Source organism: Tamandua tetradactyla, chromosome 5 (assembly GCF_023851605.1).
Source record: "Tamandua tetradactyla isolate mTamTet1 chromosome 5, mTamTet1.pri, whole genome shotgun sequence".
Taxonomy (NCBI): Eukaryota; Metazoa; Chordata; class Mammalia; order Pilosa; family Myrmecophagidae; genus Tamandua; species Tamandua tetradactyla.
The window spans coordinates 25,387,203-25,415,193 of NC_135331.1; the positions used below are offsets into that span (position 1 = coordinate 25,387,203).

A 27,991-nucleotide genomic window follows, 5' to 3' on the forward strand; every position below is an offset into this window, starting at 1 on the left:
TGGCGAATGGCTTAGACTTTTAGGAATCCCTAAGCGGAGGCAGCCGGCTAAGCCATGCCCAGTTTTCTGTCTCACGGAAACTGCGGGACAGTAGACACTTGTCTTAAACTGCAACGTTTCCGGGAAACTTGCTATGCAGCGATGGATTAACAGGGCTGAGCAATGCCATCGACTGTCCATGTGCATTTGGCCATACTGGCACAACCGTTGATGACATGTGTCACGCTGGGCTCTACCCTTCTGTCTTGTGACATGCCCCAGAGGGTGCCCTGTTCTTCGGGGGTCCCCCTGGGTCCAGGAGTGTTGGGGGAGTGGAGAGGAGGTGGGCTCACAGCTGACCCCATCCCACCCAAAACGGGTCCAGAGGGCAGACTAGCCAGGTGGAGTGGCCCTGGGGTGTCGCATGGGCTGAGATCTCTGGGCCAGGCCCCTCAGTCCCCAGGAGTCCCCACTCCCAACTCCACACTGCCCACCCTGGGCAGCCAACGCCACCCGAGAGTGACCACTCCACCCACCTGTGCCTCCCACAACATCTCCCTCAGTCTTCCTTTTCCTCCCTTCGCCAGGTTTGGTGGCCACTCAGAGGCCCCAACTCAAGCCATGGCCGTCCAGGATGGGGCTCCCCGCCAGAGGTGGCAGAGGTTCAGGTGGAGGGTGGCGAGCAGCAGGCCCTCTAACAGCACCCACAGGCCTCTGGCTACCTCTGCAGATGCCCCGGGCGCTGCTGGAACCTTCCAGCTGGGTGCCCCGTCTTAAGAGCCTGAGATCTGGGGCAGGACTACTGCCACCTGTCCTCAACAGGGAGTGCACAGTGGGCAGCCAGGCTCCCGGGGGGCATCTCGGGCAGACCCGCCACCTGGCATTTCCCAACACGCCCTTCTCCAGGCAGATCCTTATCAGATGAACTACTACAAGAGCCAACATCTAACCGATGGAAGGGTGCTGCTGGCCGGGGAGCGGGGGTGGGGGTGGTGCCGTGCTGGAGCCCTGCTTATGGGCTCCGATGTTTGCTTCCCTTGGGGACCCCGCTGGCAGGCCCTGACAGGTGTCAAAGCCTGAATTGGGGGGGGCGCACCTGAGCCTCCTGTGCTGAGTAGCCCCGGGGACAGGCCACACCGAGAAGCTGCACAGGCGGCGGGAACCCTTCACGGAGGCAGGCCAGGGCCGTGGGCGTTTTGCAGGGATGATGTTTAATCACGAATAACTCGTTCCAAACAAAATATATTTATGTATAAAACCTCTGCAATGCAAAATAACCCATGTCCCTCTGCGGCTGGGGCAACAAGCCCGCCGTGGCCAGGGTGATTCGGAGGCAGAGCCCAGCTGGGCAGCCGTGGGTGCTGCCCGCCACGGGCACGGGTCCTCAACAGCGCCTCCCTCTCGGGCCCCGGCTTCACGGCACCCCCAAGCAGACCTGGCTGCTCTCATCGCTGGCTGCCCCATAGCGGAGAGAGGGTGCTGGGACCCTCCCGGGAGCCCTGCGGCCCTGGGCCCACTGGCTGTGGCTGTGGAAGTTCTCTCTGCTGCATCTTGCCCACACCAACCTTCCGGAGGCTTCCTTTCCTCTAACCGTGGCCCTTGATTAGGCTACTCTCGCCTGCTTCCCTGGAAACTCTGCTGTGGAGCCCCATGTGGCCCAATCCCCCGAGGGACTCTTAAGCACGCAGCTGTGGGCTTCCCGGGGTCTCCGGTCACCGGCATTAAGGCAGTGGACCACCAGGCAAGAGGGACCACTGGGCAGTGGGACCACCAGGCAGTGTGATCAGAGGGACTACCAGGCTGTGGGATCACCAGGCAGTGGGACAACCAGGCAGTGGGGACCACCAGCTGCGGCCACACTGGTGTCTGGCCTGGGGAGGTTGGGCAGCTGACAAAGTCGCCCCCACCAGGCCAATGGCCACATAAGGAGCAGACAGGTGGGAGCAGAGCACCCACGGCGGGGCAGGGGCCACTGGCAGGGGCGGGGGGTGGGAAACCAGAGGTCTGGCCCTGAAAAAGCAACACCCAGGAGGGTGTGACAGCAGGCCTGCCCCGAGGGTGCGTGCCCTAGCCCTTCTGAGAAAGAATCTGCTCCCTCATTTTAGGTGCAGACCTGGGCCCAAGAACCAGCCCACCCTGCCCAGGACAGTCCCCCCGAATGGGGTGGGGTGCCTCACCTGCATTGAAAGGCCTGGCCTTCCACCCCAGAGCCACTTCTCCTTGAAGGGGGGGTGCTGGCTCTTCTCTTCACCCCACCCCTCCCCGGGCCTTGGGAAGCAAGGCGAGGCCGGTGTCCAAGCACGTGTGCCTGTGGCTGCACTGCTGTTGTCGTACTCGACAGTGATTCTCATCCCTCAAAAGTGAAAGCTTAGAATCTCAAAAACACAACCAACCAAGAGGGAGAGGAAGAAAGAGAGAGAGAGAAAGAGGGAGCTGCAATCTACACTACTCGCTGTGCTCTGGTCCAGACGGAAGACACCCAATGTCCAGTGCAAAACAGTCACGGCCTGAAGGCCAGGGCGGGTGGGAGGCCATGAGGCTGGCCCCTGTCCCCTGCCCCCGAAGAGCCCTTGGAGGGCTCGGAGTGCCCGCCCTCTGAAGCCAGGCATGGCTGGTGTCCGGAGGCCATGGCCTCGGGGTCCCTGCAGCATTCCCCACAGGCTGCCCCTCCTGCCCCAGGGAGCTGGGGGCCCTGGAGGGTGGGGGGGTCAAGTTCCAGGGAAGGATGCTGTGAAGTGAGGGCACCCCGAGGCGACAAGGATTTGGGCCCCCTATGAGGTGGGCAGTGATGGCAATGGCACGCCACGAGGGGTGCAGGGGTTTCTGCAGCCCTTCCAGAGGAGGGGGCTCGGACAGGCCCCGGAGGCTGAGATGCTGTCCCGACCAGCTCGGTTTGCTTTAGCTACTTCTCTCCAGGGGTCAGGCAGGTCCCGAGGTCTGGCCAGGGAGTCAGTCTGGGGGTCGGCTCCAGGGCAGCACAGGTGCATCCAGGGCTGCACGTCCCCTGAGCAGAGTGGACACTCCTAGCACCCAGCGGGCACCACGGGCGAGTACAGGCCGGCGCCGTGGCACTGGTCTTCTGGCGTGTCCAGGGCACGGCCCCCGTCAGCTGTGCAGGTAGGCGAAGAGGATGTCCTCGTCCGTGCCGTAGCTGGTTCGGGCCTCCTCGAAGTTGCTGAAGCTGGTACTGCACATCCCTGTGGGGCGGTGGGGTGAGCTGGGCCTGTGGGCTGGGAGCTGGTCGGGCAGCCGTGGGAGCCCTTCCTCCCGCCCCTCCCCAGGTTCCCAGATGAGGAACCTGAGGCCCAGAGCCTCTGGGAAGGAACTGGCCGAGGTCGTGTGGGGTCAGCCTGGGTAAGTCTATGGGAGCCAGGGCGGCTGTCCCCTGCACCCCGGGGGCAGCCGGGGGGCCCTGGATGCATCGTTGAGCAGGGACCACCCCCTGCAGGGCCGGGCCGATGGCAGCGTCTGTGGGCCTGGGTCGTGGGGGGAGGGATTTGCCTGCCAGGCCCCAGGGGCCAGCACGGCCACCAGGAGGCCGGGAGGGGCAGGTCTGGGGGGAGAGGGGCAGCAGGGACTGGACGGGGCTGCCCTGCCCTGCCCTGCCCGCCGGGCACTCACGGTCTGCGAAGGCAGGGTTGTTGTAGAAGATGCAGCCGGTGGCGCGGTTGTAGCCGCGCAGCACGATGAAGTGGCCCTGATAGTCAGGGCTGCGGCAGAAGCAGCGGTGGCCGCGGGGCGCAAAGCAGCAGTACTTGACTGGGCTGGAGCAGAGGTCGCAACGCAGCAGCCCCGAGTTCACCAGCACGATGGCCACGTGGCCCTGCGCCAGGTGTGCCAGGATGTCCTGCACACTCACTGCGCTGTAGGGGAGGGGTGTGTCGGGGCCATGAGGTCTGCAGCCCCAGGGCCACCAGGACCAGGGACTCACCTGCCCACTACCCCGCGCTCCCTGCAGGGAAAGGCCCTGCCTCACCAGGGGCCCAGCCCAGTGGCAAGAGGTCAGCTTGGGACAGCCAGGCCAGGCGCCACCAGCGCAGCCACACAGGGGCCCCCTGCCTGGCAGGTGCTTTCTTTTGGCCGAACACCCCTCACTCCTCTACCCTAAAACAGAGTAGTCTATGCTCACAACGGCCAGTCCAGTTTAACCCCACCAGGTCTGAGCCAAGCATGGCAAAACCAGTTTCCAAACCAAACCAGAAGTGCTGTTGCTCTTTTCCTTTCCAAGGCCCCCCGTGGGAGAAGGCGCTGCCCAGCAAGGGCCACCAGCACTGCCAGGGAACCCCCAATTTCAGAGACAACTGCCTGGAGACACCCCTTGGGGCAGAGTCACAGGCCTGGCCCTGTTCTGAGGTCTCCAACAGGCAGCAAGGCTGAGTAAAACCCCAAGCTGGGCACTGAGAGGGGCTCTAGGCCTCCGGCCCCACCTGGTGCCCACTTGCACGGATCAGCTCCCAGGAGGCAGGCCAGCATGGGTGCCCACGAGTCCTGACCCAGTCCAGCCCACGGTGAATCATACGGCCCTCTGGCCAGTGGCCTTGGCCTGGGGGAACATGCCATTCCACCACTTGGTCTTTGAAACAAAATCGGTGGTTGAGTTACAGACAGGGTAGCCACAGCGGGATTTCAGCCATGGGTAAAGGGCAGGTGGCAGGCGGGAGGGAACAAGGCTCCACGGTGGTCCTAGGCTCGCTCACTGCAGGGCCATGGGTGGGGGCACCTGGGGGCCACTCTCACGTGCTGTCTCCACCTCGCTCCCTCTCCCAGGAGCTGGGATACCCCTCACAGGCGTAGCATAAACATAAATCAATGTTTGCCATCTTTCCTTTTGATGTGTGTGGCCAGCGGTGGGTGGGATTATTTTCCCTTGGTTTTCCAATCACCCTATGTGTGATTATGTTAATAGTGGAGAAATAAGCGTGTAACTGGAAGGGGAAATCTGAGAAGGGGGGGTCCAGGGCACCCAGAGAATGCTGCTTCACCCTCGTCAGGTGACCCCAGATCTGGCTGAACCCGGCCCCACATGAAGATGAAAGCGGGGAGGCTGGCAGAGGACACGGAGGCCTTTGGGGAGATATGGGGCCCCTCAGGACACCTCTACCTGAGCAGGGTCCTTTCCGAGGCAATGTAGGGCCCAGCCTCACATGGGGCCCTCCCTGCTCCCCATGGACCTCTGTGTATGGGTAGGGGGTAATTTTAAATGGCAGCGTGGCTAGGCACTAGCCTAGGTGTCACAGTGCAGGTGCCCTGCTCGCTGCTGTGTCCCCACACTCCTCTGCAGTGTCGGGGGGGCCTCACCCAATCAGCTGGTGCCTCCCAGGGCCAAGAGCTGACGGTCCCAAGAAGAAGCCGTGCTGCCTCGAGATGACAACACCAACTCCCCTTGGAGTTTCCAGCTGGCCCCCAGAATTGTACGAGCCGATTCCTTCAAACAGTCCTCTTCCCCATCACGGGACTGGAGAGCTCCAACCAACATGGCCTCCACCCTCACCCCTGCTCACCGCTGCATCCCCACACTGCTTGGGTCACCCCCTCGATGAGCTCCGCTTCAGTCTCCTGCCCCCACTCTGAGCCACCTGAGGGCTGGCCGGAGCCCATCTGCTCACCTGACCCTCCAGCACTGCTCGTGATTCGCAAACCAGCGCTTGCTGTCATCAGGCCAGGCAGCCCCCAGATGATCCCCATTTTACAGATGGAAAAATCAAGGTGCACGGCAACAAATGCCCGAGGCAGAACAAGCCAGGGCTGCCTGAGCCCCAAATCAGCGGCCTTGCCGAGGTGCCGTCCCAAAGCCAGTGCCCCTCTGAGCCTATGGTAAGAGGGCACACAGGGAAGGGCGGGGGGCAACTCACCACTTCTCCACCTGCACCTTGCAGGCCTTGGCTTGTGCAAATAGCTGGTTCACCCGGGTCTCCTCCGTGTCAAAGTGCTTCCTGTAAAAGGACTGGAGGGAGGAGGGTGTGGCTGCAGCAGCCACCAGCGCTAAGAAAGGATGGCAGGAGGGGAGGGGACGCACTGAGCCGGCAAAGGTGGCTGGCCAGAGCACAGGGCAGAGGGCAATATGGAGGCGTGGAGGGCACGCGTGGGAGATAGGTGGGCAGGGGCTCAGGTCAGCGCCGTGGGGTGGGTGAAGCATGCCTGGGCTTGTGCACCCCAGAAGCCTGCAGTGAACAAGAGAAAGCCCACCAGACAAGGTCAACAGGACACACTTGGGTGGGGACAGGGGCTGAAGGGGACCAGAGCCCCCAGGAGGAGGCAAAAGGGACCCTGTTCTCAGGCCCCTTCCTCTGGCCCCATCCACAGCTGTCCCCTGACCTGTAAGGTTCAGAGGGGATTTAGAGTGATAGGCACTGGTCACTGCGCGGCAGCCCTCTGGCCGGCGACCCCGTTCTGCTGAGTGGGAAGTGCCTGGGGTGGGTGGGGAGTGCCTGGGGTGGGTGGGGGTGCCACAGAGACCAGGGGCTCGCCACTCTCAGGGGCCACCTGTCAGCTGCCCATAGATCCTGCCACCAGCAAGCTGGTCACCGTCCCCCATCTCTGCCCGGACCAGCTGGCCACAGTGGCAGGCCGCTCACCTGGTGTCGGTAGCCCTTGTCGACACCCAGGGTCTGGGTGCAGAAGCGGTGCCGCACGCCAAAGTGGCGCATCAGGTAGGCCAGGTCGATGGTCCAGATACTGCGGGTGAGCTGCAGGGTCTGCAGGGCGCTCTCAAACTGCCCGTCGTCCAGCTGGCCCAGGTACCTGCAGGCAGACGCAGACTTGGCTCACCTTCCTCCCGCTAGACCTTCCACCCCGAGTCCTGCCCCCTGGGACCTGGAGCCTGCTTCTCATGTCTCTCGTGGGCTGTGTGGCACTGGGCAAATTGCTGCCCTCTCTGGTCTGGCTAGCCACCTCTCTGAGATGAGCAGTGTGGCCCGCGTCGGTGGTTTCTGACACTTGCAGCCACAAAGCACCCGCTTTTGTGGGGCCCCACCCTGCCTGCCACTCCAGGAATGTAAAACGGTCCCAGGAAGCGGGTCGGATACACGTGTGGTCCCTTCCAGCCCCAATGTTCCCACAGCCTCGGTTCAGCGCTTAGCTCCCTGGTGATACAGTCTCCCACAGCCAGGCCAAGGCCAGTGGGTGGAGGGTCCCCAGTCCCAGTCGTGGGACTGATCAGTGGTGCTGAGGCCTGGACACCCGGCAGGACCCCTGGCCCATCTCTGTAAGAGGGGACCAGCCCGGGGGGAAGCTGGGCCCCCCGCAGCGCCCTGGGGACAAGCAGTCCCACCGGGCCCCCCCACCCCCCGGCCCAGGGCAAGGCGCTGGCCGCACACTCACTGCAGCACCATCCTGGAGCAGGCCAGGCCGCAGTCCCAGTGGTAGAGCTGCTGGATGACGGGCACGGGCAGCTGCACAAAGTCCCCTGCACGGACACACAGGGAGTCACTGCTGCCCCGGCCACCCTGGCCTCAGCTGCCCCAGCAGCTTCCCCATCATCAGTCCTGTGTAACCCTGCAGAGGCAGCGTGGGGCCCAGTCCTCAGCCCCCATGCTGTCTCCCTGTAACAGCCAGTGACCTCCCCAAAACGCCAGGCCCCCAACGGGGGGGGGGGTTCCCTCTCTTCTTGGGAGAGTGCTGTTGTGGCTGCTGCCTTAATACCACGACTCCTTGCCTACCCTCGCTCCCACCAAGCCAACCCTCTCACTCCTGGTTGCCCAAGAGCCTGAGCTAAGACAGGACACTTACCCTGTGGGGCCCAGCTCCCCATTATATGCACGCACAGCCCCCCAAACCTCTCCCTCTGAGCCCCCTGGAACGAGCCCTGAGCAGGCTGTGTGGCCTCTGATCTGTATCCCAGGGCCGGCACGTAGGGTTACCCAGCAGACATGTAAGTCTGGATTCATAAGGCCCCTGGTACTGCCTGAAACCAAAGCCCCAGGACCACCCGAGTGCCACCTGCCACAAAGCAGGCGGGTGGGATGCCCTGCAGCTGTCCCTGGATGCCCTCTGATCCACCTTCACCACAGCAGTGAGGGGAGCAGAAGGGACCTGAGCTGGGCACCATGGGTGCGGCTCAGCCACCGGCGGCCAGTGCAGTGGGCAGCTGACTTCCTTGTGCTGAACTGGGGTGGGACTTGGATGTGATTCAGTCATTCAGTTGACAGATGTTTCCCGAGAGCCCACTGGGTGCCTGGCACGTGGACCGGAGAGCGGAAATGAGCTCGGTGGCCATGTCAAGGGTAATGGGAAGAACGGGTGCTAGGCTGGGGGAGACGGTGAGGGGTACCTAGGAGGGGGTGAGTCTGGGGGAAGCCCGGAGCAGTGCCATGTGTGCCCTGAGACCCGGAGGCTGAGCAGAGGGTGGTCTGTGGACAGAGAACCAGCTGTGCGCTGGGCTCGGTGAGCTGGCTGCGGCTCACTAGGACCATGGGTTCCTCCTCCTTTGGACTAAGGTCAGAGTCTAAAGAACCAAAAGGAACTCACCATTGCCAGCTCCCAGCCACATTACTCATTAATGACACCCGCCTGGCAAATGAAAACCCAGCCTGCTCTGAAGGTCTTGGGGGGGTGCTCCTGGGCTGTGCAACCCAGTCCCATGCCACATCATGGGGGGTCCTAGTGCCCCACTCCCCTACACACTCAGGAGGGGTCACTGGCTAGTCCTGGAGCCTGTCCTGGGCTTTCCAGCCTCTGCCTTTGCCTATGCAGCCCATCGACTGGCGGGCCCCCAAGCTCCTGTGCTCCTGCGTCTAACCGCTCCCCAGCCTTCGAGGCCTGGCTTAGAAGCCACCTCCTCCTGGGTGGGTGGGGGGTCCTAACCTCACCTGGCCATGCCCTCAACCTCCTCAGCACCCTGCCACACCCAGGACGGGAACTGTGCTTTCTGCCCTCCACCCCTCAGCTCACAGGGGCCGCAGCAAGACTACCGGGGGCAGGCCTGGGCAAGCAAAGGCCTGACCTCAGCACCAGGCCTCTGGATGGGGCATTCCATCCCTAGAGTCTAATGCTTAGCAACAACTCAACACCTTCGAAGGTGTCTGAATTATCCCCCCAAAGGGTTTGCCTGAGTGGAGGGTGCAGGTGCTGTGCCACCATGGCGTGGGGTGGGGGGTGCTTCTCTTTTCACGAACACCTTGCTGTCACCATGAACTGCCTTTTGGTTTTTCTCTACCCAGGCGGTTGACCTGCCCCCACCCCCTGGCCTTCCCCCTTGTAGATCCTCAGCCTGGAATGTCCTTTCCCATCTCTGAATGTCCAAATGCTCGAATCCCTCTCTGGGCCCCTCGGCGGAAACGCTGGATGCAGAGCATTGGCAGGAGCACCAAAGGGGGGTGGCTTTGCTCCCTCCAGGCCTCGGCCCAGGGTGGGCGCTCAGGCAAGCCTGGTGAGTGGAGGGTGATTTCCGGTGAGGACTTCACCTCAAGATGCCCGGGTCTGCCTGTCACCACGGCACCACACCCCCCTGCACCCCTCTCCCCCCGCCAGTTTCCAGACCACATCCCTCTGCTCGCAGCTGTCTTCTTACTCTGGGGTCACTGGATGACCTTTGGCCAGGCCTTCAACCCGGTCACTCTGTCCCCTGTGCCCACCTGCCAAGTGTGGCACCCCACAGCTCCTCTCGAGGGCCCTTGGAGACTCAGCTGCCCCCCGTCCTCTTGTCCTGAGCTCTAGAACCCCTTGATCCTGAGACCCCACAGGACCAAACACCCCCACAGGGCTGCCCCCAGCCTTAGCACGGGCAGGCCAGCCCATTGGGACCCAGAGAGGCTCCTGCGGGGGATGATAAGGGTAGGCAGGCCATGGCCTTCATGCCGATAACGGCTTCAGCCGCCCAAGCCCCACGCTGCCGCCGCATGTCGAGGCCTGGAGCCCAGGGAGGGCCACAGGAGGCCACCCGAGAGCCAGGGCCGGCCTGGCAAGGGAGGAGGGGAACTTGCCGAACTTCACACCCTCTGTCTACTCATCTGCAGAAGTGGAAATAGTAACAGTAACCTGCTTCCTTGGGTTGTTATGAGGGCTAATGCATACAAACAACTTAGCATGGTACCTGCCTCATAGAAGCCCCTACAAATATCAGTCATGACTCCACTGAGGGTGAGAACAGGCAACTGTCTTGCCTAAGACTGCAGAGTTAGATAACTAGAGGAGACAATGTGAATCCCAGTGGGCAAAAGACCCCCTGCTCCATGGTGCCACCAGAGGGGACTGCCACCGCTACCCCCCTCCACCACTGACACCTTAGGGTCAGGGTCCCCCTTGCTCATGACCTCTCCTATGATCCTTGGAGTTTGCAAACACTTTCCTTTCCCCCTCCCCCACTTCTCCAACCAGGCCCAGGGCACCAACTGCCAGTCTTGGGGCAGAAGGAAGAAACTAGAGGTTGAAAAATTCTAGCAAGACAAGGTGATGACCCAGGGGTCTGGGAGCCCAGGTGAAGGGGCCTCCTCTAGCTCGGCCCTCTCTGGCCACTTCCCTGCCCGACTCTGGGCCTCAGCTTGCCTCCAAGTTCCCCAGGGGACAGGGTCTTCCAAGGCGGCTCCCACTGGGCTTTCCACCTCTGATCATATCCCGGGAATCCCCACGGGCCGCTCCAGAGCTGACTGGGGTCCCAGCCCCGTGGAGATCAGGGCTCCCCGATGGGCTCGGGGCTCGGGGATGGGGGGCGAGGCGAGAGTGTCCAGCTAGACAGGTCTCACTCGAAGCTCTATGCTCGACCCCAGGCGGCGGTCGGCCCAAGGTCGCCCGGCCGGACCCTGCCTGCCCCGCCTCGGGGCGGGGTCCCCCTTCGGTCCCCCGGGAGAAGTCCGAGCCCTCGGGCGGAGGCACTGACCCGGCTCGAGCGGCGGTCCCGCTGCCTCCGCCTCCGTCCTCATGACCCGGGCGCGGGACGCCCATGGCCCCAGCCCGGCGCGGGCGGCGGCTTCGGCTTCGGCTGGGGCGTGAGCGCAGCCCACGACGGCCCGGTTCCGCCGCCGCCACCTCCGCCACGGCGGAGGGGAGAGGAGGAGGCGGCGGCCCGGCCGCCCCCGGCCCCGCCCCGGCCTTTCCAGGCCTCCTCCCGGGAGGCCCCGCCTCGCGCCGGGGCTCCGCCCTGGCCTGTGCCCCTGGAGGCCCCGCCCTTCCCACACCGAGGTTTCCGATAGGTCTTCGGCCCGTTGAGCTACGGCCGACTCGACCATTCGTAGGCTCGGCTGCTGGTTGGCCCTGCCCCACTCCTCACACCGACGCCTCCGTTTCCCGGAAGACCCGCCCCCGAAGCCCAGGCCATCGGCCCGCGCGGCAAGTCCCGCCCAGCCGGGTCTCGGTCCTTAGCCGGCCTCAGGTGGGCGCCGCAGGGGTTCCAAGAGACCTAGCTCTGCCCAGACCCCCCAGACGGACCGCAGTCTACTGTATACCTCGGTTTCCCTTTCTGTACAATGGAATACCTCGCGCCACTTACCTGGAGGCGCCAGGTTCCAACGACTAAATTGTGAAGGGAGGTCCCGGCCCTCCGCTCCACTGCCTGCCGTCCCCGATCTGAGGGCCGAGGTCCCGGATGCCCGCCTTGCAATCCATCGCGTCCCTGATGCGGGGTGCCTGGAAGCGCGAGCTGCCCTCTCCTCTGGCCCGCCCGAGGGTCGGGGTTTCCGGCGGCACCCGGGCCCTGTCATCAGCCCCTCTCTTCTGGGGCCGGAACTATAGTGCCACAGCCTGCGTTTCCCAGCCGGCGGAGTGAGGAGGAAGCCGAGGCGGGACCGCGCCCCCCACTGGAGAAAGGGAGGGGCGGGCCCTTCGCGCGGCATTTTGGGAACGCGGGGAATTCTGGGAGCGCGGGGCCCGCCATTCGCTCTCTTCACGCCTTCGTCGACACTCGAGTTGCCGCGTTACAGAAGAGGAGGAAACGGAGGCCGGAGCCGGTGAGGGAAGGCTGGAAATGGGTGAGGGGAGGCGGAGGCTCCCTGGGAGGGTTGGGGGCTGGAGAAGGCCACGCTGCCGAGAAGCGCCGAGGGTTGAGGGGAGGGGAGAGAGCGGGAAACCCGGGCCACGCAGCGTCAGCTTCGCGTTCACTTCTCCCCAGCTTTCTGGCTTATTTTGTTTGTTTCTATCCGAGTCAATCGTTTTCGAAGCCTCCAGGCCATAATCTCGACATCCTCTCTAATTGAATGTTTTCCCCTCCCCCCAACCCCCAGTCTCGTGTACGTAGTCATTTTCGGAAGGTAGGCACCGAATCCTTCTCCTCGTGCTTTCCACACTGTCGCCGGACCTTTAACAAGTCTCTCTGCTTCTGAGCTATATGTTTAATTCATCCTGTAAATGCTGCTTCCTTTTCATGGGGTCATTCCTTCCCCCGTCCTGCAGCAATTGGTTCCCTGCTGTCTGCAGCACAAAATTCGAACTCCTAAGGCTGAAACTCAGAGGTCCTCACCCAGGGAGCCCATCTTTCCCAACCTGAGGGCCCCTTTTCTCTCCACGTACATCCTTCCCCTTGCTTTCTTTTGGATGCACATGATGTGTTCCAACCTTCATTTTTGCTCACCTCAGAGTAAAAAGTCCGGTGTTTTTGCTTTTTTTAATTAGGTCAAGCCAGGCCCTTGCCCTGATTTTTCTGTCCTCTAAGATGAGCATTGTTTGTTTAAAGCAGGTTGTCATTTTGTGAGCACTTTAATGTTTTCTCTTTAGTCCCCGTGGTGAAGTGAATGGGGCACCAGTAGATACTCAGTGGATTGAGTTAAAAATGCAGCCTCCTCTCCAGGATTTGTCTGTGGATCCTTTGGTCCAAATCCACACTGTGCAGTTCGAAGCCACTGGCTGTTAAGCACGTGGAATGCGGCCAGTGTGGATGAGGAATATACTTTATTTCATTTCAGTTAATTTTAAATTTAAATCGTGACGGGCTGACAGTGCCAATTGTGTCTGACAGCTCATAGTTCTCAAAGTGAAGCATCACCCACAACCGTGTGTTGGCAGATGCATTGTGCAGCATATGCAGTTGCCCCACTCCCATATTGATGAATGATTATTTTGGTGAAGATAAAGGGACGTACCCTAGATGCCCCATACTGAAAAGTAGATGGAAAGTACTTTTGCGTTCCCCTAGTCTTATCTCTTTTCAGCCCCCCATTTCTCCCATCACCCAGCTTGCATGTGCTTCCTGGATAGACTCCTCCAAGCTGTGCTCTAAGCTCCTTTTTTCAGTAGTAGAAGAAAAACAGCTTTGGCATCTCTGCCAATCGTTTTGGAGTGCCAGGTCTTGAGGGAGGCATGGTCTGTCTGCAGTGCCTTCTCAAGCTCTGAAAGTTGAACTAACTGTTCTCTTTCTTGCTCTTAGAACTCTCTTCTCTCCAAGATGTCAATTGGTGTGCCAATTAAAGTCCTGCATGAGGCTGAGGGCCACATCGTGACATGCGAGACGAACACCGGGGAGGTGTATCGTGGGAAGCTCATTGAGGCAGAGGACAACATGAACTGCCAGGTATCTTGCTTGGCGCTTGAGGTTGTGGGGGAGCCTGGGCCTATGTGTTGGAGGACAGAAGAGTGATGATTGTGGGTTCTTTTAAATTTATTTTCATTCAGCAGTTATTTACTTAGTACTTAACGTGTGTCATTTTGTTGGAGGTGCCAGGGATGTGGGCATGAACAGGACAATCATGGTCTGGAGCAGAAGAGCTCTTTGGAAACTTTTTGTCCTCTATTCTCTCCTTCTCATAATTATTTTCTCCCATATCTTGGGGGCATGTTTGACAGAAGTGCCACTACTCCCCTCAAGAGACCATTTACCCTCCACATGTTCCCCTAACTACAGCTACTCACCTACTATGTGTATTTGCCTTTTTTTTCCCTGGGTTAAGAGGTTCTATTTGATTCTTCCAATTACCTTGTAAGGTAGGTAGATTTGGTGATAGTTTTGTCATCCATAAAATAGGGAGCGTGAGATTAAAGAACTCGTCTGCTGAACTTCACCCTGTTAATAAATTGCAGAACAGCCTCCTGGTGCCCTTCCATGTCCCTGTGTCCCTGGTATGCATTTTGTTATTTTTCATGTGGTTTTATATGGCGTTACTTTACAAAGTGTCTAGCACAGTTTCTTTGTTCTTTAAACAGCCAAGTAAGAGCTTGGGTTTTTAAATCAGTGAGAGATGTGTCTTTGAATCCTGATTGTATGACCTGGGGCATTTCAGTTTCCTCATCTGTAAAATGGAGATGATTTCACTTCAGGTACTCTGAGATGCACACATCAAGACAGAATTGGACATGCAAGAGATTTGTTTTGGGAAAATATCAATAGAGGATTAAAGGCAGGGAGGTGTAGACAGGTCTGATACCAGGGAAAGGAGGGGGGAAGGAGGGAGGGTTGAACAGAACAAGTATGGACCGCAGTGCAGCTCTAAGTAAGGCTGGTCCAACAGAGTTTTTTTGTTGGAGGAGTCTAGCATGGTTCAGTATCCACCCGAGGTCATCGTTCCTTGGCTGGAAGCAGCCTGAGGCACCTGGCTTCAGTGAATGCTGTGGTTATTTTGATGAAGATTCCAAAGGTGTGGCAGCTGGAGGCTGTCGGCTCCCTGTACTCCTCAGCATTTTCTCTCTTGAAGGGAGATGGGAATAGCATGTGCCCAAGGCTGCCAAAGGGATAATACCTTCACCCCAAGGCTGTTAAAAACTACAAGTTGTGCATGTGCAACAACTAGCTCAGTGCACCTTGCGCATTGTAAGTGTTCAGTGTATGGTGCCTGTTGTTTTCCAGATGAGGAAACTGACTGGTGAAGAGACTCACCTGTCATCCTGCAGACCAGGCACACTAATTTATCTGTCCATGGCTTTGTAGGGTTTGTTTAGATGTTTGTGATTTCTCTGTAGTTTTGAGTACTTTCTTGACAGGTTGACCAACTGTTCCCGCCTCTCTAAATTGGAGATAAAATTAGCACCTCTGCCTCAGGGTGGGAGCACAGGTGAAGTGAGTGGATGTGTGTCAGATGCCTGCCTGACCAAGGTGGGGGCCAGCCACCTGCCCACCTACCCCATGCCGAGATTCCGCGGCACCCCTGGGTCCACTGGCAGGGTAGGTGCCAGCAGGCCTTTGGGATGCACCCCATGTTGTAAGGCCCATAGCTCCTGAAATGTCTGCTGCTTTCCTTCCTTCCGGCCTCAGGCGGTTTGGCCCTTTGGGAATAAGGGCAGTTGGGAGTTTAGTATGCAACATTCAATGTTAGGGTTTTAATAACATTTTCTATTATAAAAGTGGGGAGGGTAGCATACCACAAAGACTCTGAAAAAAAGATGAGACAATTCTATTACTCTACCCCCGACTGCTATTTACATGTTGTTATATTTCCTCCCAGGCATGAGTTTTGGGTTTTTTACTCCATCCCCTTTCAAAAAGAGTTAAGAGATGGTGTGCAAAAAATCATATGGAGGTAAGCTATATCATAGGTCAAGGTGCAGGCAAGCTGGGGTAGAAAGGAAAATGCAGCAGACAGCACACAGAAAAGTAAACTTGCATTCCCGTGCATGTAATAAAGGTCTTTTCAGGTCTGAGCTTAGGATTTTGACTTCTCAGCCTCCTAGACACCAGGCAGAGAGGGAAGTAAGTCATCAGTTCTGGGGTTTATAGGGTCCATAGAATAAAGTGCCAGTTGTGCAGTTTCCCCCGACACTCACATAGGAGAGAACATGTCTTGGGGGCTTTGATGAAGGAGGTGTGGTCCTGTATTAGATGATCTCCTCAACAACATCCCCTAAAAAGCATGCCGCTTTTTACCGGCCCTCATGCATAGCGGGGTTTTGGTGGTTTTATATAACACAGCATAAAATTTGCTACTTGAACTGTTTTTAAATGTTAAGTGGTGTTCATTACTTTTACAGTGTTGTGCTGCCATCATCACCGTCCATACTAAAGCTTTTTCGTCACCCAGATTAGCCTCTTAACCTCTTAAGCAATAACTCCCCTTCACCACCACCCCACCCAAGCCCCTTCTAAACTAATCTCCTTCTCATCTCTGTGTATTTGCTTCGTCTAGTATTTCTAAGCGCAGTTGTACAATATTTGTCCTTTTGTATCTGGCTTATTTCACTTAGCATAATGATTTCAGGGTTCATCCATGTTGTTCTGTGTATCGGCACTTCATTTCTATTTACTGCTGAATACTATTTCATATGTAGCTGTACCATGTTTTGTTTATCCACTCGTCTGTTGATGGATACTCGGGTTGTTTCCACCATTTGGCTATTGTGAAGAATGCGGCTATAAACATTGGTGTACAGTTATCTGTTTGAGTCTCTGCTTTCACTTCATGGGGTATAGTGCCAGAGATTGCTGGGCTGTGGGGTAATTCTTGTTTAACTTTTTTGAGGAGCTACTAACTTCTTTTCCACAGTGGCTGCACCATTTTAACATCTCACAAACAGTGCATGAGGAATCTAGTTTCTCTACAGTCTCACCATCACCTGTAATGATAGCCATCCTGGTGGTTGTGAAGTGGTGTCTCGTTGTGTTTTGGTGTGTGATCTTCTGACACTGAGCATCTTATCATGTGCAGTGGCCATTTGTGTATCTTCAGAGAAATATATAGCACTTTTTTTTTAATTAATTTTTAAATTTTTTTAAATACCAAAAAACATCAAACAAACGCACACATTCTTAACTTTTGATCATTCCATTCTACATATATAATCAGTAATTCATAATATCATCACATAGTTGCATATTCATCATCATGATCGTTTCTTGGAACATTAGCGTCTATTCAGAAAAAGAAGTAAAAAGAAAACAGGAAAAAATTCATATATACCATACCCCCCACCCCTCCCCCTCACCAATCACCAGCATTTCAATCTAAATTTATTTTAAGATTTGTTCCCCCTATTATCCATCTTTACCATGTTTTACTCATCTGTTGATGAGGTAGATAAAAGAAGCATCAGACACAAGGTTTTCACAATCACACAGTCACATTGTGAAAGCTGTATCATTATACAGTCATCATCAAGAAACATGGCTACTGGAACACAGCTCCACATTTTCAGGCAGTTCCCTCCAGCCTCTCCACTACATCTTGACTAATAAGGTGACTCCTATTTAATGCATTAGAATAACCTCTCGACTCTGTTTGGAATCTCTCAGCCATTGACACTTCATTTTGTCTCATTTCACTCTTCCCCCTTTTGGTCGAGAAGGTTTTCTAAATCCCCTGATGCTGAGTCTCAGTTCATTCTAGGGGTTTTCTCAATCTCTTGATGCTGAGTCTCATCTCATTCCAGGATTTCTGTCCCATGTTGCCAGGAAGGTCCATACCCTTGGGCGTCATGTCCCACGTAGACAGGGGGAGGGTGGTGAGTTTGCTTGTTGTGTTGGCTGGAGAGAGAGGCCCCATCTGAGTAACAGAAGAGATTCTCTTGGGGGTGACTCTTGGACCTAATTTTAAATAGGCTTGACCTATCCTTTGTGGGGTTAAGTTTTATAGGAACAAAGCCCAAGATTGGTAGCTCAGCCTATACCTTTGTTTGTCCACACAGTTTGTGAGAATATCCAGAATTCAACTTGGAAAAGTTGAATTTTCCCCCTCTCACCATTCCCCTATGGGTACTTTGCAAATACTTTTTTATTCACTGTTCAACTCACCCTGGGATTTATCGGGGCATCCCTCTGAAGAACCCAACAAAATCTCATGTCCTACTCAAGGTTCCATATACTTATGGTGTTCAATTAAGCTGTCTATATAAGTCATATTAGGAAATGCAGTAGTCAAAATATAAATTTTGTACCAAATAAACATTTTTTGCTTTAGTCTCACACATAAGGTAAAATTTTAAAATATTAATTACTATCTATTTTCAGCATCCTGCAGTAATGACATTCATTTGTTCTTCCTCATGCAAAAACATTTTTTTAATTTGTATATTTAGTCACTGTCATTATGCACTCTAGGCATTCCTAGATCGTACCATCTCAGTCTTTATCGTCTGTCTTTCTTTCTGATTTCATTTGTGCCCCCAGCCCTCTTCCCTCTATCATTCTCACATTCAGCTTCATTCAGTGTTTTAACATAATTGTATTACAGTTGTGCTGTCCATTTCTGAGTTTTTACATTTTATCCTGTTGCACAATCTGTGTCCCTTCAACTCCAATTACCCATTATCTTACCCTGTTTCTATCCCCTGATGGTCTCTGTTACCGACGAAATATTCCAAGTTTATTCACTATTGTCAGTTCATATAGTGAGACCGTACAGTGTTTGTCCTTTTGTTTCTGGGTAATCTCACTCAGCATAATGTCCTTAAGGTCCATCCATTTTGTTACGTACTTCGTAACTTTATTCTGCTTTACAGCTGCATAATATTCCATCGTTTGTATGTGCCACAGTTTGTTTTAGCCACTCATCTGTTGATGGACAATTTTGGTTGTTTCCATCTCTTCGCAATTGTAAATAATGCTGCTATAAACATTGGAGTGCAAATGTCTGTTTGTGTCCTTGCCCTCATGTCCTCTAACTAGATACCTAGCAGTGGTATTGCTGGGTCATATGGCAATTCTATATTTAGCTTTTTGAGGAACCGCCAAACTGCCTTCCACAGCGGTTGTACCATTTGACATTCCCACCAGCAGTGGATAAGTGTTCGTCTTTCTCCACATCCTCTCTAGCACTTGTCATTTCCTGTTTTATTGATAGTGGCCATCCTGGTGGGTGTGAGATGATATCTCATTGTGGTTTTGATTTGCATTTCTCTAATGACCAGGGAAGTTGAGCATCTCTTCGTGTACCTTTTGGCCATTTGTATTTCCTCTTCTGAGAAGTGTCTGTTCAAGTCTCTTGCCCATTTTGTAATTGGGTTGGCTGTCTCTTTGTTGTTGAGTTGAACAATCTCTTTATAAATTCTGGATACTAGACTTTATCTGATATGTCGTTTCCAAACATCGTTTCCCATTGTGTAGGCTGTCTTTACTTTCTTGACAAAGTTCTTTGATACGCAAAAGTGTTTAATTTTTAGGAATTCCCATTTATTTATTTATTTGTTTATTTATTCAGTGCTCTTGCTTTGGGTAGAAGGTCTACAAAACCAACTCCAAGTGTAAGATTTATAAGATATTTCCCTATATTTTCTTCCAACAGTTTTATGGTCTTAGATCTAATATTTAGGTCTTTGATCCATTTTGAGTTAACTTTTGTGTAGGGTGTGAGATATGGGTCCTCTTTCATTCTTTTACATATGGATGTCCAGTTCTCTACGCACCGTTTATTGAAGAGACAATTCTGTCCCAGGTGAGTTGGCTTGACTGTTTTATAAAAGATCAGTTGTCCGTAGATGAGAGGGTCTATATCTGAACACTCTGTTCGATTCCATTGGTCAGTATATCTGTGTTTATGCCAGTATCAAGCTGTTTTGCCCACAGTAGTATAGCACTTTTTTTGGTATTTGAAAATGTAATTTATGCATAGTGTGTTACACTTGGAATGAGGCCCCTGAAATGGATCTTATTGGGTCACTCTGTGCTCTTGAGGTTTGGCTGGGAAGAACAAGGAGCTGTGTCCCCCACAGCTGCAAGGCATCCACAGTTTGGCAGCCCGTGCTGCAGTATGTGGCCTCACTTGGGGTAACAGGGCTGCCATGAGCTTCTACTGAGGCCCTGGGAGAATGGGAGCAGGACTGCCTGTGGGCTGTGTGTGGGCTGCTCTGTACTGATGGGACCTGTTGGGGAATGCAGCTGTCTCTCGCTCACCTCAGGTATGGGTGGCTTTAGAACCAGAGCCCTCCACGTGGAGAGGTTTCTATTCTGGGCTGTGGGTGCTCACCAAGGGCTTGATGTATTCCCATCTTTATTAAATGTCATGGAGGAGCTGAGGGATTTCCCTTCACAGTTTCTTAAGAAAGAGTGCTTCCAATACTACCCAATTGTAATGCAATTATGTTAAAACACTGAATGAAACTGCATGTGAGGTATAGGTTTTTTGTTTTTTTTTTTCTTTCTATTAATGTTTTAATTCTTATTCTGTTGTCTTTTTATTTCTTTTTCTAAATCGATGCAAATGTACTAAGAAATGATGAATATGCAACTATGTGATGTTATTAAGAATTACTGATTGTACATGTAGAATGGAATGATTTCTAATTGTTTTGTTAATTCTTTTTTTAATTAATAAAAAAAAAGAAAGAGTGCTTCTAGTCAGATATTTGGTAAAATATTTGAAAATATAATAAAAGGAGCTTTATGGAGTAGAAAGGAGCACATGGTTTTTGTTTTCTGGAGTAGACCATATTTATGAGACTGTAGGGGGAGCTGTTTAGGCTGTGGGTTTTATAAGTCAGCTATGTTGATATCCCAAATAAAAGTGGACACCGGTTCTAAAGCAGAAGAAAAAATGTATATGGTCATTTAACATTCCTTTTTAAATAACCAGATCCACAATTTAGAAAACAGTAACAATTTTTAAGCTAGCAAATTGTCAGCCATAAAAACAATAATGTTACTGAGCATTCTACCCTGCCTGTGGACGTGCACATTGGCGCGCTGTCTTTGGAACCCATTTGACAGTGTGTTGGTATTCCTGGAAGCGCTCGGGCCCCTGGGTGCCGTGACTCGCTGTAGGGATTGACCCAGAGTTGTGGACACAGGCTTCATATGCAAGGATATCACGGTGTGCTTTTTTTTTTTTTTTTTAACTTAGTCTCAGACTAACTTATTTAGGGGTGTCATTTCATTCCTCAGTATTTTATGTATCTCTCATAATTTTTTTTTGCTTTTTTCAGTGCTATTTTTAATAATAATACAGTAATATTATGAAGTAATTATTTTATAATAATAAAATCTACATCTCTGTTAATGGTTAAATAACATGTCATGAGAAAATGCTGTGGGGGAAGCAGAATATAGAACTCCACAACATATTCATAATTTTATAAAAGTAAACTGTAAGTTATACATGCAAATGCATATATTTTTATTTTTAAGGAAAACCAGAGTATTCCAAAAGTTTACCTTTTAGTGGAAATTGTATTTTATTAAAATGTTTAGAAATATTTTTCTCATATAAAATAGTTCACATGTGTTAAGTTTATGATCATAAAGTACAGTGAATGTTAATTTAAAAGTGGAGGGTAATGGGTGGTGCAATGGTGGCTGAGTGGCAGAATTCTCGTGTGCTATGCCAGAAACCCCGTGGGGAAAAAAAAAAACAGTGGAAGGTATACCTTATTTGTTACACTTATTTTCCCCCTTTTGGTCAGGATGGCATTGTTGATCCCACAGTTCCAGGGCCAGCCAGGCTCATCTCTGGGGTTTCTCTCCTATGCCACCAGGGAGACTTTCACCCCTGGATGTCATGTCCCACATAAGGGAGAGGGCAATGATTTCACTTTCAGAGTTGGGCTTAGAGAGAGAGAGAGAGAGAGAGGCCACATCTGGCCAACAGAAGAGGTCCTCAGAAGTAACTCTTAGGCATAGCTATGGGTAGGCTGAGCTTCACCACATACATAAGCTTCACACGAGCAAGCCTCAAGATCAAGAGCTCAGGCCTGTTTGACACAGTATCCAGGATTTCCTCGGTGGTAAAATTTTAGTAGTTCTATATTGTTTCTCCCATCCCTTGAGGGGCTTTAAACTATACAGGATTAAAGGTTCTCATTCTTATGCTGGGCTCTCTGCATTTGGGTTATTTAAATGATCTTTCCAGATAGGTTGCATTAGATTATGTGCTATTGAATGCAGTATTTTTTTTCTGGATTATTTGAGAGTAGGTTGCATTCATTACACTTTTTTGCCCTGTAGTGCTTTTATGTGTATTTCCTAAGAACAAAGGTACTCTTTTGTATCCACAGTGTGGTTACTACTTCGGGAAATTTAATATTGATTCAATACTTTAACCTATAATCCATATCCTAATTTTTATAATAAAATTAGATCATGTCCCGATAATATCCTTTATGACAGTTTTCCTTCTCTACCTCATTCAGTCCCAGATCATGTAGTGCATTTGAATGGTAGCTTACTTTAAGTCTTTTTAGTCTAGAACAGCTTCTCTGCTTTTGTCTGTCAGGTCATTGGTGTTTTTGAACAGTTCATAAAACATTGGTGTTTTATGAAGCACGCCAGTGGCTTCATAAAATGTCCTTCACTTGGGGATGTCTGATGTTTTCTCATAATCAGATAGATTCAGGTTGTGCTCTGTTGGCTGATACTGCAGAAGTGATTTGGTCTCATTTTCAAGATGTCACACTCAGAGGCACATGGAGCTTTTTTTTTTTTCCTGATTTTATTTTTATTGAGAAATTTTCACACACATGCATTCCATCCACAGTATATAATGGCTCACAATATCGTCACATAGCTTGTGTATTCATCTTCGTGATCATTTTTTTTACAGCATTTGCATTATTCCAGAAAAAGAAATAAAAAGAAAAAACTCATACATCCCATACACTTTATACCCTTCCCTCTCATTGCCACTGGTATTTCAATCCACCCAGTTTTTTTTACCCCTTATCCCCCTCCCCCTCATTATTTATGTATTTATTTTTCCTTATTTTTTACTTAATCTATCCATACCCTAGTTAAAAGGAGCATCAGACACAAGGTTTTCATAATCACATTGCAAAAGGTATATCATTATACAGTGATCTTTAAGAAACAAGACTACTGGAACACAGTTCTACAGTTTCAGGTACTTCCCTCCAGCCACTCCAATACACCATAAACTAAAAAGGGATATCTATAGACTACTATAGACTACGTAAGAATAACCTCCAGGATAATCTCTTGACTCTGAAATCTCCCAGCCACTGAATCTTTATTTTGTCTTATTTCTCTCTTCTCCCTTTTGGTCAAGAAGGTTTTCTCAATCCCATGATGCCAGATTCCCAGCTCATCCCAAAATTTCTTTCCCATATTGCCAGGAAGATTGACACCCCTGGGAGTCATGTCCCACATGGGGGGGGGGGGGCACCTGCTCTGTCAGCTTAGAGAGAGAGAGGCCACATCGGAGCAAGAAGAGATTGTCTGGGGGTGACTCTTAGGCCTAATTATAAGTAGCCTGTCCTTTGCAGTAATAAACTTCATAGGTTCAGACACAAGACTGAGTGCTCAGTCCATTGAATTGGTTGTCCCTACTGCTTGTGAAAGTATCAGGAATTTCCCAGATGGGAAGGTTTATACATGGAGCCTTTTGCTCTGTCTTATTAATGCTAATTCCATTATTTGCTTAAGGTGTTGTGTGGTTTTTCCACCTTATGATCTTTTTGAAACTAAAGAACTTTGTGGGGAGAATACTTTGAGTAAACATCCTGTGTCTTAGTTTCTAGGGCTTCCTGGGTAATTAACAAACTACGTACTTAAACTAACAGAAGTGACTGTCTCCTAGTCATTATAGGGGAAGAAACTTCCTGGTCTCTTCCAACTTCTGGAGTTTGCCGGTGATCCTGGGCCATTTCTCCAAGGAGCCCTGGTTTCTTTTAGGGTGAAATGGAATTTAGAAACCAAGAACTACACACTGATAAGTATTAAGAAAATCTTGGTTTAACCTGTCAAGCTAGGGCTTTATGTCTAGTACTAGAAACTTCTTCTCAGTACCTGCTTACTAATGTGCCAGGCATTATGCTAGGGCTTTCACTACACAGATGCGAGGTGGTCCTCATTTTACCAGTGGGCAGCTGAAGCTTCGAGAGTTCAGAATGACCAGGCATGTAAAGAACAGAGCAGAGGTCCAAACCCAAGGCCTTGTCTCTGGAGCTTATGACCTTAGGAGCAGCCTCTACGTGCCAGGCGTAGAATAATCCCATTAGATCCCATTGCCTCTGGAAGTGTCAGACCCTACACTCCAGCAGGAAGATGAGCACAAGGGTCCAAGGAGCTGATGGGGGCTGTCCTGCTGAGGGAGACACCAAGGAGGAAAGAAGGAGGGGACGGGTCCAAGCTCTTTACCATGTGCCATAGCACGGGGAAGTCACGAGGATTGTTAACTGGGTAGGGAGCAGGGATTGATAGTCATGTGCTTTATCAGTGACAGCAGAAAGTGTGGGGATACCTTTTGTATGTGTGTAACTTTACAGCCCTGGCACACAGTTTTGACTGTCTTAAGATCTTACTTTTTCTCAGCCCCAAGGTAGTCATTTCAGCTGGGTTTGGAGATATTTTTAAATTTTCGCTGAGTACTTGGCTTATACACCTGTGTTCACTGTTCATTGAAATGAGCATCCTTGTGTTTGTTTCATTGTGGCTGTTTAGGAAAGTTGATTAAATGGGCCTTCGCCTCCTTGGCTTTATTCTGTAAATGCTGTTCATGAAAGTTTATTCACGGGCTGTGGACGGAGGGAGGGCAGTAGGTTGGCCGTGAACCTCATTCTTTCCTACCTCAGCCCAGGGCACGTGCCATTTGTAGAAAAGTCGAGTGCAAGCTAACAACCTCCTTCAGGGATTGTCATGGCCAGCTGGATTCTGGCTGGGGAAGGAGTAAGATGTGCAAGTATGTGCTGGAGGAGATATGACTTCAGAGTAATCCCCCCCCCCCCCCGCCTTGGGACACCAGAGCTTACAGTGTTCTGCAGGGGAAGAGCGGGATGGCAAGGTCTTAGAAACTAGGTGGAAGTTTGTTAAGAGAGCAGTGGATGTTGAGCTGGGGCAGCTTTATGGGAGATCTGGGCCCTTTTATCCCTGAGAGTGAACTGGGGCTTTGGGTTGAAGCTCGAGAAACCGTTCTAGTTACCTATCATTAGTCTTTTTTCCCTCTGGGTCTCCAAACAGATGCTGGGCAGCCATTTAGCACTTGCAGTGAAGAAAGGAGCGAGTGAGTATAAAACAGCCATGGGCCAGTCAGTAGTCTGGGGGAGTGGCATATGATATGCTGTGATGTGAGCGTGACCCATTCTGAATAAATTACAGCCTTCTCTCTTCCACACTGAGGACTCATACAAATGAGCTCTGGTAAATGTGGCATTTGCTAGGGTTGGCCCTGCGTATTTGTGTCCTTCCCATACCCAGCTGATCTGCTGATTGGTCTTGGCTCCAGGCTCTTCTCTCTCCATCCCACAGTCATTCATCTTCTCTAAGTGCAGCCCTGACCCTCTGTCCTCAGTCAGCCACTCCAGCCCTCGCATCTTGGAGGTTCCTGCTCAAGTGCCTGGCCTTTCCTTTGTGTATGCTGTTGCCCCACACCTTTCCAGGACCCCAGCCCCTTGTGCCAGCACCTGCCAGCTCCTCCTCTTCCTTAGTCACCCAGGCCAGGAGGGCTCTGCCTCGCCTTTTCCAGTGTGCATTTTGACGTGGACTGTCTGCTGCGTGCTTGCGACCTTCCTGGTTCCTTTGCCATGTGTGGGTGAGGGCACTGCATTTGGACGAAATGTTTCGGTTGAGGGGTTAGCATCATTTGAGAGCGCTCCGTGGGCTTTAGAAAAACCAGACCCAGGAAGGCAGTGTAGTAGAGTGGGTAAGAGCCAGGCCAGTGGGTGTGAATCTGGAGTCCCCTCTGTTCTGGTGGTCTGATGTTGGGCATGTCTTCGGGTTTTTTTATCCATAAAAAGAACGGTAAGAAGATTGTACATGTGAAATGCCTTGCTCAGTCCCTGGCACACACAGTGACCACTCTGTAAGTGTTGGGTTACCCACCGGTTTTGCCTGGCCCCTTTATTCATGATGTGAGGTTGTGCTTTTCTCAACTCCCCTTTGTGTGCCTTACTGATGAATTGGCCATTCCCTTTCAGATGTCCAACATCACAGTCACTTACAGAGATGGCCGAGTCGCCCAGCTAGAGCAGGTGTACATCCGCGGCAGCAAGATCCGATTTCTGATTTTGCCTGACATGCTGAAAAACGCACCCATGTTAAAGAGCATGAAAAATAAAAACCAAGGCTCAGGGGCTGGCCGAGGAAAAGCTGCTATTCTGAAAGCCCAAGGTAGGTCTCCTCATGACGTTGGCTTTGAACTCAAGGTTCATCTTGGACCTTGAAGAAAGGACTGTGTCACTTGGGGGTGGGGTGGACTGACCTCAGCCTCCTCCATACCCACTGCCGCCCTTTTCCCCGCAACCTTGGGAGATCCTGCCAGCTCTGTCTTGCCTTGCCTAATCCCAGTCACAGGGCTCACGCCAAACCCAAAGTGCTTCCTTAGCAATACTGCAGGGACCCCAGTAATGAATCTCTAGGTGGCCCCTCATTTCCAGAAGTTCTGTCTTGGAGGTCTGGGGTCACTGGCTCCCATCTGGTTTGCTGAGCAGACACACCAAGGTGCGGATGAGCCAGCTCTCAGAGCAGTAGGGCAGCATTTCCCAGAGTGGCCTGGCAGCCAGTGGCCTATACATGGGGAAATGCTGATGTTGGGGTCCATTTTCCCCATAAGAAGTTGGCAGTTTGGAGCCTTTGTTACTCCTGAAAGGGGGCTGGGCTTCTATTTTCAAAATTTCTTATACTTGAAAATCCTTTAGGACTTTCAGAAGTGGGACTTTAGCCTTTTCCCAGTGGTTTAGTCTGGCCCCTCTCCTGAGTTTACTCATTGAGAGGTTTTGTTATCAGGACCAGAAAAAGATCTGCTGCTTGGTTAGGTGTGGCAGCAGTTGGCAGCAGGCATGGCTGTCAGAGAGCCGCTCTTGGATGGGCAGGGCACTCACAGTGTGGGGGTGTTACTGGGTTCCCCCATGCCTCCTTTGGCGGCTATACATATTTCATGAATGAGGTGGCCCCTAAATTCAAAGATGCAGTAGAGTAAGGCTTTTAAAAGCCCTCTTGGAAAACCGATCAGAGAATCTCTGCCCTTCTTGGACAGCAGTTGTGAGCAATAGAACCAGGAGCTTTGGACCTTTTGTTCACAGAAGGAACGCTTTTCAGAAACACTGTTTCTTGCTAGGACTGCTGCTCTCTGCTCCCTCAGGGAAGGGTTGCCCTCATTGTCACTGTGCAGCTGCTCTGTCTTTAGCAAAAAGGGAAACCAGCATCTGTGCACTTGAAGGGACCTTGGCAGTGAGCTTGCCCAGGCCTGCTGCCCAGACCTGAGCCTCCTGGGTCTCTCCAGCCCGTGCCCTGATCCTGTCAGCCTGTGGTGGGGGTTCTTGTGTGACCCCACCCCCTCCTCAGGACACTCCAGACTGTCAGGAGAGAGGGGCAGAGCTCCAGTTAATGGCCATCAGCGCCTTTTCCCTGTCCTTCAGAGCAGTTGGTTCTCTGCTGCGGCCTTTGGATCACAGGGAAGAGTGGCAGTTTTGTCTTGCTCCTTTGCTTTTTGTTGTTTGTTGCTATTATGAAACACTTCATGCTGCAGAAAAGCTCAAAGATAATATAATAAAACCCCTCTCCTAGATTTCATAGTGTTAACATTTAATCACATCTGCTTCAGAATTTAAAACATTAATTAAATACATCTGTAATGCTTTATTAACTAGCCCCAGGGAAGCCCTGGGAATTCATGTTTCCTTCCCAAACTTTGCTTTCAGTTCTCTGCCTCCCAGGCTCACAGAGAGATCAGTGTCGGACTGCAGGCCAGGGCCACGTACAGCTCCGGTTCTGGCACCTAAGTGCTAGCCTCTACCACAGCCCCTGGTTTCCACTCCCTACCTTCCCCCACCCCTGTAGATGAGAATGGGGCAGGGTGGTGGTGGAGCAGGAGGCCTTCGAGGTCCCTTCCAGCTCTGGTGTGTTAGGACTCTGGCTGACCCGTGTCACAAGCCCTCACTGAAGGCACTGGCCTCATCCCTACTCTTTCTCTCTTCCAGTGGCTGCAAGAGGACGAGGGCGTGGAATGGGACGTGGAAATATCTTCCAGAAACGAAGATAAGATTAACTCTTGAACAGAACTTTACTCCTTTTTTGTTCGTTTGTTTTGGCTTACCTAGTTGGGGATTGGGGAGTGTTATGTATATGTCCTAGGTGTCTTGACATCTTTCCCTTTACCATAAGATAAAATGTTAACCTAAATAAAATAAAACCATTTTCTTTTGTTTTTGAGAAAACAAGGACTGTGTGTTCATTTTGGAGTATGGTGTTCTGTTTACTTTGGCAGCAGGTTAAAATTTGACCCCCTGGGTGGTTCCTGGGAGAGTGCCAGTACTTTGAAGCAGTACAATTATAGATGAAAGTTTA

At 52.2% G+C, this 27,991-nt stretch overlaps 2 protein-coding genes across 2 annotated transcripts; one reads left to right on the plus strand and one right to left on the minus strand.

The window, feature by feature from the left end:
* Positions 1–1,170: 1,170 nt before the first annotated feature.
* On the minus strand, positions 1,171–10,991 carry GUCD1 (guanylyl cyclase domain containing 1). The gene is made up of 6 exons (XM_077160183.1): positions 10,793–10,991; positions 7,300–7,384; positions 6,555–6,720; positions 5,832–5,923; positions 3,601–3,842; positions 1,171–3,176 (listed from the first exon to the last, which is right to left on the minus strand). Exons 1-6 carry the CDS (start codon positions 10,833–10,835, stop codon positions 3,085–3,087), a joined length of 720 nt encoding a protein of 239 aa, XP_077016298.1. The 5' UTR covers positions 10,836–10,991; the 3' UTR covers positions 1,171–3,084.
* A 244-nt stretch (positions 10,992–11,235) lies between these two features.
* SNRPD3 (small nuclear ribonucleoprotein D3 polypeptide) lies at positions 11,236–27,864 on the plus strand. Its single transcript, XM_077160184.1, has 4 exons — positions 11,236–11,858; positions 13,271–13,414; positions 25,624–25,816; positions 27,625–27,864. The coding sequence occupies exons 2-4, from the start codon at positions 13,289–13,291 to the stop codon at positions 27,684–27,686; spliced, it is 381 nt and encodes a 126-aa protein (XP_077016299.1). The 5' UTR covers positions 11,236–11,858; positions 13,271–13,288; the 3' UTR covers positions 27,687–27,864.
* Positions 27,865–27,991: the final 127 nt, after the last annotated feature.